Source organism: Rhinatrema bivittatum, chromosome 9 (genome assembly GCF_901001135.1).
Source record: "Rhinatrema bivittatum chromosome 9, aRhiBiv1.1, whole genome shotgun sequence".
Taxonomy (NCBI): Eukaryota; Metazoa; Chordata; class Amphibia; order Gymnophiona; family Rhinatrematidae; genus Rhinatrema; species Rhinatrema bivittatum.
Genome location: NC_042623.1, coordinates 242,255,249 through 242,272,884, shown reverse-complemented (window position 1 = coordinate 242,272,884; position 17,636 = coordinate 242,255,249). Strand labels below are relative to the sequence as shown.

The 17,636-nt window shown below is 52.4% G+C and overlaps 1 protein-coding gene across 5 annotated transcripts in view; it reads left to right on the top strand.

Moving 5' to 3' along the window:
* ZNF639 (zinc finger protein 639) overlaps positions 1-17,636 on the top strand; it is a 43,112-nt gene that overhangs the window by 21,810 nt on the left and 3,666 nt on the right. For 2 of the 5 annotated variants that reach the window (XM_029615344.1, XM_029615348.1), the window contains exons 2-3: positions 7,871-7,939; positions 8,228-8,335. In XM_029615344.1, the coding sequence (XP_029471204.1) occupies positions 7,871-7,939; positions 8,228-8,335 (177 nt within the window). Of the gene's footprint in view, positions 1-5,726; positions 6,412-6,653; positions 6,862-7,573; positions 7,718-7,870; positions 7,940-8,227; positions 8,336-17,636 lie in introns of those variants that run through there. The other 3 variants (XM_029615346.1, XM_029615347.1, XM_029615345.1) reach the window with 3 other exon arrangements.

Here is a 17,636-nt window from a genome sequence, read left to right as displayed (position 1 = left end):
CTGTGAGGCTTCCGCTCCTGCAGGGGGCGCTGTGCCCTCTGTGCTCTCGGAAGGTTCCTCTCCTTCAGGCGGCGCTCTGTTCTCTGCGCTGTGTGTGCGGGCTCCTCTCACGCAGGGGGCACTCGGCTCTCTGTGCTGTGAGGCTTCCGCTCCTGCAGGGGGCGCTGTGCCCTCTGTGCTCTCGGAAGGTTCCTCTCCTTCAGGCGGCGCTCTGTTCTCTGCGCTGTGTGTGCGGGCTCCTCTCACGCAGGGGGCACTCGGCTCTCTGTGCTGTGAGGCTTCCGCTCCTGCAGGGGGCGCTGTGCCCTCTGTGCTCTCGGAAGGTTCCTCTCCTTCAGGCGGCGCTCTGTTCTCTGCGCTGTGTGTGCGGGCTCCTCTCACGCAGGGGGGCACTCGGCTCTCTGTGCTGTGAGGCTTCCGCTCCTGCAGGGGGCGCTGTGCCCTCTGTGCTCTCGGAAGGTTCCTCTCCTTCAGGCGGCGCTCTGTTCTCTGCGCTGTGTGTGCGGGCTCCTCTCACGCAGGGGGGCACTCGGCTCTCTGTGCTGTGAGGCTTCCGCTCCTGCAGGGGGCGCTGTGCCCTCTGTGCTCTCGGAAGGTTCCTCTCCTTCAGGCGGCGCTCTGTTCTCTGCGCTGTGTGTGCGGGCTCCTCTCACGCAGGGGGCACTCGGCTCTCTGTGCTGTGAGGCTTCCGCTCCTGCAGGGGGCGCTGTGCCCTCTGTGCTCTCGGAAGGTTCCTCTCCTTCAGGCGGCGCTCTGTTCTCTGCGCTGTGTGTGCGGGCTCCTCTCACGCAGGGGGGCACTCGGCTCTCTGTGCTGTGAGGCTTCCGCTCCTGCAGGGGGCGCTGTGCCCTCTGTGCTCTCGGAAGGTTCCTCTCCTTCAGGCGGCGCTCTGTTCTCTGCGCTGTGTGTGCGGGCTCCTCTCACGCAGGGGGCACTCGGCTCTCTGTGCTGTGAGGCTTCCGCTCCTGCAGGGGGCGCTGTGCCCTCTGTGCTCTCGGAAGGTTCCTCTCCTTCAGGCGGCGCTCTGTTCTCTGCGCTGTGTGTGCGGGCTCCTCTCACGCAGGGGGGCACTCGGCTCTCTGTGCTGTGAGGCTTCCGCTCCTGCAGGGGGCGCTGTGCCCTCTGTGCTCTCGGAAGGTTCCTCTCCTTCAGGCGGCGCTCTGTTCTCTGCGCTGTGTGTGCGGGCTCCTCTCACGCAGGGGGGCACTCGGCTCTCTGTGCTGTGAGGCTTCCGCTCCTGCAGGGGGCGCTGTGCCCTCTGTGCTCTCGGAAGGTTCCTCTCCTTCAGGCGGCGCTCTGTTCTCTGCGCTGTGTGTGCGGGCTCCTCTCACGCAGGGGGCACTCGGCTCTCTGTGCTGTGAGGCTTCCGCTCCTGCAGGGGGCGCTGTGCCCTCTGTGCTCTCGGAAGGTTCCTCTCCTTCAGGCGGCGCTCTGTTCTCTGCGCTGTGTGTGCGGGCTCCTCTCACGCAGGGGGGCACTCGGCTCTCTGTGCTGTGAGGCTTCCGCTCCTGCAGGGGGCGCTGTGCCCTCTGTGCTCTCGGAAGATTCCTCTCCTTCAGGCGGCGCTCTGTTCTCTGCGCTGTGTGTGCGGGCTCCTCTCACGCAGGGGGCACTCGGCTCTCTGTGCTGTGAGGCTTCCGCTCCTGCAGGGGGCGCTGTGCCCTCTGTGCTCTCGGAAGGTTCCTCTCCTTCAGGCGGCGCTCTGTTCTCTGCGCTGTGTGCGGGCTCCTCTCACGCAGGGGGGCACTCGGCTCTCTGTGCTGTGAGGCTTCCGCTCCTGCAGGGGGCGCTGTGCCCTCTGTGCTCTCGGAAGGTTCCTCTCCTTCAGGCGGCGCTCTGTTCTCTGCGCTGTGTGTGCGGGCTCCTCTCACGCAGGGGGGCACTCGGCTCTCTGTGCTGTGAGGCTTCCTCTCCTGCAGGGGGCGCTGTGCCCTCTGTGCTCTCGGAAGGTTCCTCTCCTTCAGGCGGCGCTCTGTTCTCTGCGCTGTGTGTGCGGGCTCCTCTCACGCAGGGGGGCACTCGGCTCTCTGTGCTGTGAGGCTTCCGCTCCTGCAGGGGGCGCTGTGCCCTCTGTGCTCTCGGAAGGTTCCTCTCCTTCAGGCGGCGCTCTGTTCTCTGCGCTGTGTGTGTGGGCTCCTCTCACGCAGGGGGGCACTCGGCTCTCTGTGCTGTGAGGCTTCCGCTCCTGCAGGGGGCGCTGTGCCCTCTGTGCTCTCGGAAGGTTCCTCTCCTTCAGGCGGCGCTCTGTTCTCTGCGCTGTGTGTGCGGGCTCCTCTCACGCAGGGGGGCACTCGGCTCTCTGTGCTGTGAGGCTTCCGCTCCTGCAGGGGGCGCTGTGCCCTCTGTGCTCTCGGAAGGTTCCTCTCCTTCAGGCGGCGCTCTGTTCTCTGCGCTGTGTGTGCGGGCTCCTCTCACGCAGGGGGGCACTCGGCTCTCTGTGCTGTGAGGCTTCCGCTCCTGCAGGGGGCGCTGTGCCCTCTGTGCTCTCGGAAGGTTCCTCTCCTTCAGGCGGCGCTCTGTTCTCTGCGCTGTGTGTGCGGGCTCCTCTCACGCAGGGGGGCACTCGGCTCTCTGTGCTGTGAGGCTTCCGCTCCTGCAGGGGGCGCTGTGCCCTCTGTGCTCTCGGAAGGTTCCTCTCCTTCAGGCGGCGCTCTGTTCTCTGCGCTGTGTGTGCGGGCTCCTCTCACGCAGGGGGGCACTCGGCTCTCTGTGCTGTGAGGCTTCCGCTCCTGCAGGGGGCGCTGTGCCCTCTGTGCTCTCGGAAGGTTCCTCTCCTTCAGGCGGCGCTCTGTTCTCTGCGCTGTGTGTGCGGGCTCCTCTCACGCAGGGGGGCACTCGGCTCTCTGTGCTGTGAGGCTTCCGCTCCTGCAGGGGGCGCTGTGCCCTCTGTGCTCTCGGAAGGTTCCTCTCCTTCAGGCGGCGCTCTGTTCTCTGCGCTGTGTGTGCGGGCTCCTCTCACGCAGGGGGGCACTCGGCTCTCTGTGCTGTGAGGCTTCCGCTCCTGCAGGGGGCGCTGTGCCCTCTGTGCTCTCGGAAGGTTCCTCTCCTTCAGGCGGCGCTCTGTTCTCTGCGCTGTGTGTGCGGGCTCCTCTCACGCAGGGGGCACTCGGCTCTCTGTGCTGTGAGGCTTCCGCTCCTGCAGGGGGCGCTGTGCCCTCTGTGCTCTCGGAAGGTTCCTCTCCTTCAGGCGGCGCTCTGTTCTCTGCGCTGTGTGTGCGGGCTCCTCTCACGCAGGGGGGCACTCGGCTCTCTGTGCTGTGAGGCTTCCGCTCCTGCAGGGGGCGCTGTGCCCTCTGTGCTCTCGGAAGGTTCCTCTCCTTCAGGCGGCGCTCTGTTCTCTGCGCTGTGTGCGGGCTCCTCTCACGCAGGGGGGCACTCGGCTCTCTGTGCTGTGAGGCTTCCGCTCCTGCAGGGGGCGCTGTGCCCTCTGTGCTCTCGGAAGGTTCCTCTCCTTCAGGCGGCGCTCTGTTCTCTGCGCTGTGTGTGCGGGCTCCTCTCACGCAGGGGGGCACTCGGCTCTCTGTGCTGTGAGGCTTCCGCTCCTGCAGGGGGCGCTGTGCCCTCTGTGCTCTCGGAAGGTTCCTCTCCTTCAGGCGGCGCTCTGTTCTCTGCGCTGTGTGTGCGGGCTCCTCTCACGCAGGGGGGCACTCGGCTCTCTGTGCTGTGAGGCTTCCGCTCCTGCAGGGGGCGCTGTGCCCTCTGTGCTCTCGGAAGGTTCCTCTCCTTCAGGCGGCGCTCTGTTCTCTGCGCTGTGTGTGCGGGCTCCTCTCACGCAGGGGGGCACTCGGCTCTCTGTGCTGTGAGGCTTCCGCTCCTGCAGGGGGCGCTGTGCCCTCTGTGCTCTCGGAAGGTTCCTCTCCTTCAGGCGGCGCTCTGTTCTCTGCGCTGTGTGTGCGGGCTCCTCTCACGCAGGGGGGCACTCGGCTCTCTGTGCTGTGAGGCTTCCGCTCCTGCAGGGGGCGCTGTGCCCTCTGTGCTCTCGGAAGGTTCCTCTCCTTCAGGCGGCGCTCTGTTCTCTGCGCTGTGTGTGCGGGCTCCTCTCACGCAGGGGGGCACTCGGCTCTCTGTGCTGTGAGGCTTCCGCTCCTGCAGGGGGCGCTGTGCTTTGCAGCCGCGCTCTTTCCTTTTCCCCGGGTTAGCTCACGGTTGTTCCCTTTGGCCTTGCCTGGGCTGCTTGACTTGCTGGGTGTCCGCGGGATCTCCATATTGTTTCTTCGTTCGGCCGGAAGGACCTGCGGCCCGGGGAACAGGTGGGTCCGGCCCCCCCGGTGCTGGTCCTTGTGTGCACAGTAGAGGAAGGGGGGGGGGTTCCGAGGCCTGCTCCTGGCACAGAGCCCCGGCCTGATGTTGGGGGGGGAAGGGACCTGAGCCTTGCACCGGGGCTGTTTTGGGGCGAGGGATCCGGTTGCTGCACCGGGCATAGTTCCCCCCCGAGTCCCGCTCTCGGGGACTGGGGGCCTGCAGTACCGCAGGCGGCGGAATCTTCTGCCTCTTTGTCTCTTTCCCCCCACGGCCCAGGGAGATCGTGGGCTTGGCACCGATCTAACGGGAAAGCTTCTGTGCCGCCGACTCCTGTCCCGACCCCCCCTGGCTTCTCTCTGGGCCGGATCCCGGGTTCTCTGTCCTACTTCATCCTTGCCCTGTTGGGATTCCCTTCGCAGCTCTTCTATTTCTCCCCATCATCATCCTAACCCTGGGAATACAGCCCCTGGTGTATGTCTGATACAGGTGAAAAAAAAAAACTGGAAACACTTGAACATTTTCCAGTTTTTCCACTTCTAGCTTTGGAGAGAAAAAAAAGTGTTTTTCCCACCAAGTGTTTTGTTATTTTTCCAGGTCCTCATATTTCTAATCCAATTTTTAATTTTTTTTTCTTGGGATGCTTTTAACTTGGATGCTTTCAGAACTCTCTTTTTGAACTGTTTTACAGTGGAATTATCCTATAAGAATGATGGCAATACCTGCAATCTTTTTAAGCCCTGGCTTCATCTTGCAGTTTTTAGAGTTCATGATTATTGGGGCATGTAGAATTCCAGAGGTTTTATTGGTACTGGAGAATTTTAGATTCTTTGCCTTCTTCAGGCGGCGCTCTGTTCTCTGCGCTGTGTGTGCGGGCTCCTCTCATGCAGGGGGCACTCGGCTCTCTGTGCTGTGAGGCTTCCGCTCCTGCAGGGGGCGCTGTGCCCTCTGTGCTCTCGGAAGGTTCCTCTCCTTCAGGCGGCGCTCTGTTCTCTGCGCTGTGTGCGGGCTCCTCTCATGCAGGGGGCACTCGGCTCTCTGTGCTGTGAGGCTTCCGCTCCTGCAGGGGGCGCTGTGCCCTCTGTGCTCTCGGAAGGTTCCTCTCCTTCAGGCGGCGCTCTGTTCTCTGCGCTGTGTGTGCGGGCTCCTCTCACGCAGGGGGGCACTCGGCTCTCTGTGCTGTGAGGCTTCCGCTCCTGCAGGGGGCGCTGTGCCCTCTGTGCTCTCGGAAGGTTCCTCTCCTTCAGGCGGCGCTCTGTTCTCTGCGCTGTGTGTGCGGGCTCCTCTCACGCAGGGGGCACTCGGCTCTCTGTGCTGTGAGGCTTCCGCTCCTGCAGGGGGCGCTGTGCCCTCTGTGCTCTCGGAAGGTTCCTCTCCTTCAGGCGGCGCTCTGTTCTCTGCGCTGTGTGTGCGGGCTCCTCTCACGCAGGGGGCACTCGGCTCTCTGTGCTGTGAGGCTTCCTCTCCTGCAGGGGGCGCTGTGCCCTCTGTGCTCTCGGAAGGTTCCTCTCCTTCAGGCGGCGCTCTGTTCTCTGCGCTGTGTGTGCGGGCTCCTCTCACGCAGGGGGCACTCGGCTCTCTGTGCTGTGAGGCTTCCGCTCCTGCAGGGGGCGCTGTGCCCTCTGTGCTCTCGGAAGGTTCCTCTCCTTCAGGCGGCGCTCTGTTCTCTGCGCTGTGTGTGCGGGCTCCTCTCACGCAGGGGGGCACTCGGCTCTCTGTGCTGTGAGGCTTCCTCTCCTGCAGGGGGCGCTGTGCCCTCTGTGCTCTCGGAAGGTTCCTCTCCTTCAGGCGGCGCTCTGTTCTCTGCGCTGTGTGCGGGCTCCTCTCACGCAGGGGGGCACTCGGCTCTCTGTGCTGTGAGGCTTCCGCTCCTGCAGGGGGCGCTGTGCCCTCTGTGCTCTCGGAAGGTTCCTCTCCTTCAGGCGGCGCTCTGTTCTCTGCGCTGTGTGTGCGGGCTCCTCTCACGCAGGGGGGCACTCGGCTCTCTGTGCTGTGAGGCTTCCGCTCCTGCAGGGGGCGCTGTGCTTTGCAGCCGCGCTCTTTCCTTTTCCCCGGGTTAGCTCACGGTTGTTCCCTTTGGCCTTGCCTGGGCTGCTTGACTTGCTGGGTGTCCGCGGGATCTCCATATTGTTTCTTCGTTCGGCCGGAAGGACCTGCGGCCCAGGGGAACAGGTGGGTCCGGCCCCCCCGGTGCTGGTCCTTGTGTGCACAGTAGAGGAAGGGGGGGGGGGGTTCCGAGGCCTGCTCCTGGCACAGAGCCCCGGCCTGATGTTGGGGGGGGAAGGGACCTGAGCCTTGCACCGGGGCTGTTTTGGGGCGAGGGATCCGGTTGCTGCACCGGGCATAGTTCCCCCGAGTCCCGCAGGCGGCGGAATCTTCTGCCTCTTTGTCTCTTTTCCCCCCACGGCCCAGGGAGATCGTGGGCTTGGCACCGATCTAACGGGAAAGCTTCTGTGCCGCCGACTCCTGTCCCGACCCCCCCTGGCTTCTCTCTGGGCCGGATCCCGGGTTCTCTGTCCTACTTCATCCTTGCCCTGTTGGGATTCCCTTCGCAGCTCTTCTATTTCTCCCCATCATCATCCTAACCCTGGGAATACAGCCCCTGGTGTATGTCTGATACAGGTGAAAAAAAAAAACTGGAAACACTTGAACATTTTCCAGTTTTTCCACTTCTAGCTTTGGAGAGAAAAAAAAGTGTTTTTCCCACCAAGTGTTTTGTTATTTTTCCAGGTCCTCATATTTCTAATCCAATTTTTAATTTTTTTTTCTTGGGATGCTTTTAACTTGGATGCTTTCAGAACTCTCTTTTTGAACTGTTTTACAGTGGAATTATCCTATAAGAATGATGGCAATACCTGCAATCTTTTTAAGCCCTGGCTTCATCTTGCAGTTTTTAGAGTTCATGATTATTGGGGCATGTAGAATTCCAGAGGTTTTATTGGTACTGGAGAATTTTAGATTCTTTGCCAGTTTTGATACTTATTAAAGAATTAGACTAAGACGCTATAGTGCAAGGACTTTCAGATTAGCCCTGTTGTGTAGACTGTACAAGCCTGCCTACCTGGCAGAGACAGAGGCTTGAGAGAGGGCAGGGAGGAAACCATATTTATAGCCAGTCTATATTATTTGCACACATCGTCATCTAATTTTCTCTTAATCATATTTGATGGTGCATGCACAACTTCACTAGGCCATGGATTCCAGTGTCATTTTCCTGACAATAAAGGTGGCTTATTTTTACTTCCAGTTCTATTCAGATTTAGCACTTTCTTCCCACCTAGGCATTTTTTGAGCTTTGTGGGCCTGTTGTTTACAGGTTCTTCTTTTCCTTCAGAAATAGTGCACCGTAGCAGAAAATTCTCCCAGTGTAGTGGGGCCACCTCAGTTCCACATGGAAAACTCTGGTAGCAGATTACAAACAAACCTGCCTGCAGGAGCCTGTGCCAGTGCGCAGAAAGCACACAATGACCCAACAAGGGTGAGAACCTCCTTTCCTCACTTTTTAAAGGACAAGAGAAGTTTGTCTCCTGCTTTAGGATTGATTGACTAGTTTGGACTGCTGCTTTGAATAAGGAATGTAAATAAAATGTGATAATGGATACATGTTAATGCCAGTCTCTTCTGTCTTTAGATCGAATAGACATGACCGAACACCCTAAAAAACGGAAAAGGAAGACATCATATCCTTCCCGTTACTCAGGTCTGTTCAGTACCTATTGTTTCCAGTATATTTTTACTATTGTGATGTATTAGAGAGCTCACAGCAATGCTGTTATCTGTGGGTTTCATTTCTTGCCGTTACAAACTGGACGTGACCATTGCTTTAAGTACTTTGTCAGAAAAGTTAAAAAACAAACAAAAAAAAAACAAACCCTGAGGTCATTTGTCATTGCAGAGACTTGCTGTAAATGTGCTGTCCCAGCCAGTTGTTTAAAGAAATGTTAAAATATATTTTACTTGGTAAGCACAATTATTTTTGTGTTTTCAGATTCTGAAGGAATAACTACACATGTAGAAAACACTGGAATCTTTTCTGATCACTGTTACAGTGTTTGTTCCATAAAGCAACAAGATTCAAAAATTGCTGAAAATGAAGGTAAGAGCCTCTGTACCTGGCCACACAAATAGTGCTTGCATGAGAAAGGAAGCAAATGCATACGATGTTACCTATTCATTCACACACCTTGTAGACATAAGAAAAAATATCAGCTTGAAGGAATCCTAGTCCAGATTACAGAGACCATCTGTGAGCTCACTTCTGGATTTCAGTTCCTAATCTGACAGTCTTGGAATATAAATAACTGAGCTGCCAACTGCATGGTCCAAGCACCTTGCTCTCTGTGAGGCTTGTCATTTGGTAGCAGTTCAGTCCTCACTCTCTCTCCGTTTGTGTCAATGCTGCTTAAAAGCCCAAAGCGATTTGAGTACTACAGATTTTGGCCATGTTGGAACATCCCCTCAGCCTATGGTGTCTCTGGAAGGGTGTGGAGTGGGAGGCAAGGAAATGGTCCTTTCTCCTCTTCCCGAGGACAGAAGCTTCCCCGAGAGAGAGGTTGGAGGGAGCAAGTTTGGGCCTATGGGCTCCGGTATAGATCCATCCTCCTTCTGGGTGGAATGTTTCCAGGGCCTGCACACCTTTCTGCAGGAGTGCCCAGCAAAGACAAAGCAACCTACTATGTAGGGATCGCATGCTCGGGTCTCCCATTTGTCAGTCATGGTAGGCAAATGCCGTGGGAGGCTGTCCCTGATAATGTTCAAGGGGGTGCGGTTCATGAGACATCTGAGGATTCAGATGGGGAATTGGCTTTCTCACCTCTAGAAGAGGGAGAAATTGCATATGATTGATTGAGAACCACTTCGGACTCTGCTCAAATTTGTTCTTTTTTCACAGGGATGTCTTGCTGCGTTTTGTTGGCTCAAACCCTGAACACGTATAGTGTGGTCATAGGTCAGTTTTAAGTTAAATGTCCTTTTCCCTCCATATCCAATTCAAGGTAAACTCTGAGGTCCAACTCAAGGTCCGTCATAGCGGCACTACACGAGAGACTTCTTGCATGTCTCGCCTTGATAGGGGCGTATCAGCACATAGTCATCAGGCCGAAGCACCAGAGATTCCAGAGGTTCATGGTCCTAAGGGAACATTTTTGGTTTCAAGCCCTTCCCTTCGGCTAGCGATAGCTCCATATACTTTCATCAAGGTGAGGGCTGCCACATTGCAAAAGGAGGGTGTGTTGTGTATCCGAATGTGGATGACTGGCTCATTCATGCAAAATCAGATGACCTCTGTCAACAATCAGTACAAAAGGTACCGATGCACTTGAAGACTCTAGGATGGTTGGTGAACCTAGCAACAAGCCATTTAATTCTCTTACAAACTCTGGAGTATCTGGGAGCTCAGTTCAACACACTGGCAGAGAGAGTGTTTCTCTCTGAGAGAGACTGCTGAAATTGCAGAGACAGATTAGGCTTCTACTAGAGCTTTCAGTGCTCAGAGTCTGGGACTATTTACAGGTCCTGGGTTCTATGGCATCAACATTGGAATTAATGCATTGGGCGTTCGCACATATGCGGCTTTTGCAGGAGGCTTCTCTCTCCCGCTGGAATGCGTTACTGGAAGAGTTTCATCTTCCTCTTCCATTAGAGAGGGAAGCCAGGACAGTCTTTTGTGGTGGCTTACTCGCACCAATCTCAAGCGTAGTATGCAATTGGAGATTCTGAATTGGATAATAGTCACCACCGATGCAAGCCTCTCCAGATGGAGGGCAGCATAGCAACAAAATCAGTCGGCGCAAGGCCAGTAGCCGAAACAGGAGGCCTCATGGCCTATCTGTCGGTTTGAAATGAGAGCGGTGCATTTCGCATTGCTTGCCTGTCTGCCAAGGTTACGTGGCCATCCAGTATGGATCCTATTGGACAATGCGGCGACGGTGGACTACATCAACCATCGAGGCGGAATCAAGAATCAGGCAGTGGCTCGAGAGGCCCCGGAGTTGATACTCTAGGAAGAGCAGCACTTGGAGTGGCTGGCTGCATTTCACATCGCTGGAGTGAACAACATTCAGGTGGATTTTATCAGTCAGATAAAGTTAGACCTCAGGGAATGGGATCTGTCAGAGGCAGCGATGTGTCTCATTCATGGAAGATGGGGGTATCCCACCAAAGAGAACCCCAAGGTGTCATGGTTTTACAGCCGCTGAACAGAACACGCTACAAAGGAATTGGAGCTCTGGTGCTACCATAAACTCGAGGGATTCTTTTTTTTGTCTTCCCTCCCTTGGCCTCTGGTGGACAAGGAATTACAGTAGAGAGAAAAACATCTGGGCAACATGATCCTGGTAGCTCCAGAATGGCCACATGGACCATGCTTCCCAGATCTGATCAACATGGCTATAGATGGGCCCCTGAGGTTTGGATGTTGGTCGACTGTTTTCCACTAGCGCCCAGTATTTTTGGGTCAGGTGGCTCGCTTCTGAGATGGAGGGGATATTCCGAAGTGGTTATTTCCACCTGATTGCAGGCTAGATGATCTACAGCGTTGACGTATGTGTGAATTTGGACGATCTTCAAGTCCTGGTCTGCTGTTGATGGAGTGCAGCATCAATCTCTTCAGGCTATGGTTTTGCATATTTTGGCTTTTCTACAGAAAGTTTCTGGACAAGGGACTGGCCTTTAACTCTTGAGAGTCCAGGTAGCAACACTGGGTTGTTTCCGGGGCAAGGTGCAAGGGTGACTTCTGTCCGCACATCCGCATGTTATATGGTTCCTTCAGAGAGCTAAGAACTTGCATCCTCAGGTGCAGAACATTTGTCCATCTTGGAATCTGAATCTGGTCTTAGAAGATTGTGTGAGGCTCAGTTTGAACCCCTAAAGAGAGCTATGGTTAAGGACTTGTCTCTTAAAGTGGTTTTCTTGGTGGCTGTTTGTTCAGCCAGGAGAATTTCGGAGTTCCAGGTGCTGTGTTGAGATCCCTTCCTACAGATGTCTGATTCGGGGGTATCTTTTTGCATGGTGCCTTCTTTTCTGCCTGAGGTAGCCTTGGTGTTCCGTCTTAGTAGAGATTCCAGCTTTTATGGATTTGGATTCCTGTATGCCTCAGGCAGGGGAGCTTAGGCCCTTAGATTGGAAGCATGCATTATTGAGGTATCTAAAGGTCACTTATGATTTCTGTAGGTCGCATCACCTATTTGTAGATCGGATCACCTCTTTTACTGTGGAGTAGTCCAAAGAAGGAAAATAAGTTATCTAAGGCTACAATTGTGCAGTGGCTAAAGGAATTTGACTTACATTTCTAAAGGGTACTCTCTGCCGGGGGGAGGGGGGGGGGTTTAGTGGTGCACTTGATGTGTTCTCAGGCGACTTCCTGGGCTGAGACACAACAGGCATCTCCGCATGAAATTTGCCAGGCAGCTACTGGGAAGTCATTCAATACTTTTGCTAGGCATTATCACTTGGATGTGGGGGATCCAGCTTCCATGTGCTTTAGTGAGAGTGACTACGAGCAGAATTCTCCAGGTCCCACCCGAGTTAAGGGAAGCTTAGGTACATCCTAGGAATCTGGACTGATCTGGGTACATACAGGGAAAGGAAAATTGGTTCTTTCCTGCTAATTTTAGTTCTGTAGTACCCATGGATCAGTCCAGAGACTCACCCATTTACTGGGAGGGAGAGTCCGCCGCTCGTACTGTTGCTTTGTATATAGTGTGAGGAGTTGGAGGTTTTTCAATGCTGATCGCTTATGTTAAATTTGAAAAATAAGTTTTCCATTGTCTTTTTGGGCAACTTCACCTTCTTCTGGCTCATTTGAGGGGAGCGAGTTTGCTTAGAAATGTAAGGTGGTGGTTGTCATCTTGGCTTGGGTACAGATCAATACTGAGGAACTGCAGGTGGCACACTGGGTTATGTACAGTGTCTGTGAAACTTTCTCTATCTCCATCTGCTGGCAGGGAGGCAAACCCCAGGAGTCTGGACTGATCTGTGGTACTACAGGAACAAAAATTAGCAGGTAAGAACCAATTTTCCTTTATTGGCCAATACTTTTGACAGACCCTGCTGCAGAAAAGGCCAAAATGTGAGGGATGTCCACATGTAACAGATCCAAACCCTCCTCCAAACACCAAGACTCAAAACACCCTCCACACACTGTCATACGCCAAAGACGTGGAAGGCCGCCTAGCCTGGAGTAATGTGGCAACAACTGGCTCAGAATACCCTTTCAGATGCAAGCGCCTCTCAAAAAGCAAGCCACGAAACAAGTGATCCACTCAATCCGAACAGATGGGTCCCTACCGAAGTATCCCCTGTAGAGGCCCATCTACCACGAGATACACCAGATCCTCAAACCATGGACGACGTAGCCACTCGAAACACCTTCTCTGGGTGGCTCTCTGTCCAAAGTCAAGAACATCTGCCAAGCTGGGTATCAAAATATGCTCCCAGGTACTCCAACATCTGGGTCAGCAGTAGATGACTCTTTGCCAGGTTTATCACCCAGTCCAGCGATTGTAACATTTTCATAACCCGCCAAATTGACTGAAAGCATTCCTCCTCCGACTTCACTCGGTTGAGCCAGTCATCCAAGTAAGGATGAACTAAAATCCCCTCCATTCTCAGGGCTGCCGCCACCATCACCTTTGTGAAGGTTCGCAGCGTTGTCGCTAGGCCCAAAGGAAGAGCCCAAAACTGCAAGGGCTGCCCTAACACCATGAACTTCAGAAACTTCTGATGCTCCGCATGTATGGGAATGTGTAGATAGGCCTCTGTCAGGTTCAACTATGCCAGAAACTCCCCTTTATGGACTGCTATCACCGTTCACATTGTTTTCATGCAAAAGCACGGAACCCGTAGCGCCAACTTGATCTTCTGGAGATCCAGAATGGGCCGAAAAGTGCTGTCCTTTTTGGGAACCACGAAATAAATCGAGTACCTCCCCTGTTCCTGCTCAGCCGGTGATACTGGACAATTGCTTCTAGTCTTTGCAACTGAGGCAGTGCATTTTGCACTGCCTCTCACTTGCTTCGGGACAAGCAGTGAGACTCCAGGAAGGCACCTCTGGGTGTGAAAATTCTAAGGCATAACTGTCTCTTATCATGCTCAGGACCAATTGATCTGATGTGACCTTGACCCGCTCCCGTAAAATTAGGCTAATCCTCCCTCAGTAGTTCTACAGAGGAGTGGACCGTCCTGACTTCATTGTGTGGACTTTCCTCCTCTGGCCCCCTGACTGGAAGACTCCATGGAGGGTCGGCAGGCATCTGGAAAAGGACTGCTGTCTTTCTGAGATTTGCTTCCCCGAACCTGAAGAACTCTTGCCAGAGCAAAACCTCTTGTATCCCTAAAACTGGAATGGGGCTGAAAACTTTTCTTGCCACCTTTTTTTTTTTTTTTTAATCCTCTGGCAATCTGTTCCCCTTTGACTCCCCCAGATGTTTCATCAGCTGGTCCAAATCTTCCCTGAACAAAAGCTTCCCCTCCTTAAAGGGAAGTTACAGAACTGGGATTTGGACCACATATCCGCTGACCAATTCCGCAACCACAAGAGCCTGCAAGCCGCAACTGTCGAAACCATACTTTTGGCAGACGTGCTAACCAAATCAATACAGTACATTTGCTATGTAGGCTATCCCAGCCTTTAACAGGGCAGCCCATGTGGAATTGGCTGTCTGGCCATCTGCATCAGACTACCACATAGCGCAGCACGAAGACTAAAGGCCAAAACTTCAAACATTCTTTTTAACTGAATCTCCAGTATATGATCCTGCACATCTTTCAGCGCGGCCGACCCTGCTACTCGGATGGTTGTTTTTCGGTCACTTCTGAAACCGCAGCATCTACTTTGGGAATCCCCAACAAGTCCAGGCTCTCTTCCGTCAAAGAGTATTACTTTGCCATTGCCCTGCCAACCTTGAAGTTCGCCTCAGGAGAATATCACTCCCAACTCACTAACTTCTTCAAATTCTTGGGCAATGGGAAAGCCTTAGGTTGTCCCTGCAGTCTATCCACTACCAGGTGCACCCCTATGTTATCCAAGTTTTCTTGAGGGACCTTAATCCCTAATTCATCCAGGACTTGTGGAATCGGAGGTTGTAACTCCTTCCTGAACAAACGGACAACCTTTGGGTCATCTCCTTATGCCACCAGCATCTCCTCCAGGTCAGGGACTTCATTATTGGCCTCCGGATCCATATCCAGATCACCAGTATTTGAATCACAAGCTGGATTGCCATCCACAGGGTCCTTATTCACCGGATCCTCCTGTAGATCATTCAAGTCAGCGACATTGCTAGAATCGCCCTTGCCCTGTATTGAAGACCATCCAAGATGCGCAAACCCCTAGACCCCTAGCTGGGGCCACCTTTGCCCTCTTGGAAAAGCGGTGTAGCTGCTGTTCCATGGGTCGCTCCCCCACCTTGCTTCCTTTGATTCCAAAGAGGCCTTGTGAAGGAGTAGGATAAAATCCAGTGAAAAATCTCCCAGATCCACAGATTCCTCAGCCTGCATGCTCCCATCAGACTCCCCTTCCCCACCCGGCACTCCAATGTCACCATGGAAGAAAGTGGAGGAGAGGAGTCCGTGGACATTCTGGAAACAGCCTGTTTCCTATCGTGTGCCTCAGAGCCCTGCATCGCAGACTGATTCCTCCCAGGGGGCTCTGTTGCAGGCCCTGCCGATCTGGTGACTCAATTCCTGCTGGCCGCCTCCGTGGAAGATCCCTCTCCCCCAGATGCCCAGACCTTGCAGAGTACGGCCGAATTAAGCTGAAGTCTGTGCCATTAACAATGTGTATGTGGCTGGAGTGCTGTGCAGATAAGCAAGCCTGTAGCAGTGTGTGCAAAAAAAGATCTGCCGCCAGCACAAGTCACCCTCTTTGCAAAGCCCTGGAGCCCCGGTACTGCGGAGGACCCGTTACTCTGCCCATGGTACTATCAGCTCCCACTGAACACATACCAGCCATCCATTCCTTCAGGCTGCTGCTTTCAAATTTTTTTTTTAAACTTAAAGGTACAGCACTCCTGAGCCAAAGAATCCCTCAGAAAAGAAATACTTCCCTGAATCTGGACGATGTGGGAGAGGAGACCTCGGAAGGACTGAGGGAGCTAGTCCTCTGGCTATCTGGATGTCACGGTCCGAGACCAGACAGGGATCAGCAATCCTCGCTCGCCCGGCTGTACCTGAGGGATGGCCCACAAAGTTGCCTAACACCTCAGGGAATGTCTCTTCAAAATTCTGTCTTTTCCTAACTCTAACTTTGATTTTTTTGTAAACTTCTACTAGACTGCAGGTTTGCATCTCTAACATCTGCTGGAGACAGAAATACTGAGGGACTGCAGGTGGCAGTCTCGCTTATGTAGCAGTACCTGACTAGCTTTATTCTGTGCCTCCATCTGCTGGTAGGGATACCAAACCTTGTCTGGACTGATCCGGGGCATGAACAGAACTGCAAATGAATGTATTATTTTAGCTTTCTATTTAAGCAGCCTTATCTGTATTACAAAGTTATTTAATTAAAAATCAATTAAACACCATTGAAAAAAACAATGAAACTTGCCAATATGTATCTCGAAATAATTAAACAGCTCTTAAATCAGATGGAACTGATAATAAACATCTACAAAACGGAATTCTTACACCTTGAACGTAAAAACATACCTCATATACAACCAACAATTACAATAAAAAATATTCAAACCGTTGTTAGCATTAAAAGTACGAAATCTAGGAGTAATAATTGACCCTGAGCTAAACATGAAACACATCTCATTGAAAATAAAAGAAGGATACGCAAAACTAATGATCCTGAGAAGACTAAAACCTCTACTAACGCTAAACAATTTTTGCACAGTTCTACAGGCAATGATATTCGCAAGCACAGATTATTGTAACTCCCTGCTTTTAGGACTACCACAATCTACGATTCGGCCACTACAAATATTACAAAATTCAGCTGCTAGAATTTTGACTGGCAAAAAAAAGAGTGACCACATTACAGGAACACTCGCCAATTTACACTGGCTCCCAATTGAACAAAGAATACAATATAAGACACTATGTAGAATTCATAAACTAATCCACGATGAAAAAGCAGACTGGCTTAACACAGCACTGCGCGTACATGGCCCACAAAAAAACCGGTGATCTGCTAATAAGGCTTTACTAACTGTTCCCTCTGTCAAATCAGCACGCCTCACGCAAGTAAGGGAGAGAGCACTGTCACTGGCTGGTCCCGTACTATGGAACACCATGCCACTCGAAATAAGGCTGCAGAGAAATCTGAAAATATTCAAAACCAATCTGAAAACCTGGCTATTTAAACAAGCTTTTTACAGAGAAAAAGATAAGGAGAAAAACAGTTGAAGGATAAGGACGCACCAAACTAGAAGTTATTACTTGTAATCTACAAATGCATTTTAATGTTTAAATTAAAACAGTCTAATATGTTCCTAACAAACAAGCTTAACTTACACAGTTTTTTATACTAAATTGTTACTGTTCTTTGATGGCACATGGTTAATCTGTAATCTACACCACTCATATTTTTTCATTATCGTGCCTTTTTGTAAACCGTTGTGATGGTTTTCCAACTCAACGACTGTATAGAAGAGTTTTTAAATTTAAAAAAAAAAAAATTCTAAGAATCAATCATGATTCATTCTGGTATATGACAGCTCATCCAGCAAATGGTAAAGATTATACTTTTTTTTAAGACTGACAAGTGATTTAAAGATAAAGGCTTAGGAGATGATTGAAAGTTCTGTCTTGGGCAACTTCTAACTTGGGGCCTGATATACTAAGCTTTTTCCCCCCCATAGGCAGAGGGATAGGGAAGAAGCTTTAGTAAATCAGGCCCTGTGTGGAGTTTGTTTCTTGCTAAACTAGAAAATACTCGGGCAGCTGGGATAAATCCCTATCAAATGTCTCCTGATTCCAATTCCGGGGTGAGGGGGGATACTGCCACTTGTGGCAGATACTCATGTTATGGCTGTTAGTCTGGTCAATGTTTTGGTTCAATATCCCATATATTTTACCTGATGCCTTTTGGTTCACCTGCAAATGAACGATGCACGGCCAGCGGAACAAACTGAGCGGTGTTGTCTCTAATTCTGGAAAACTAACCATCAGATTACGAATGCTTCCGTCCTCATGACTTGAGTAAGAAGTTAGTGCAGCAGTGAAATGAAGAACATTTTTGTTTAACTTAGGTTTCCTAATTTAAAAAATATTAATTTCTAATTATGCAGAAACGTGACAATACTAGGGCAGTGTCAGGCGCAAACTTTACATTTGTACCAGCAATGATGATAAGGGAGGAAAAAGAAGAAAATGGGTACTTGTAAAGTCCAAGAAAAGACTAGATCACAGCTGTCTCCCAGCAGTAAGGTGGCGTTCCCCAAGCCTCCCTG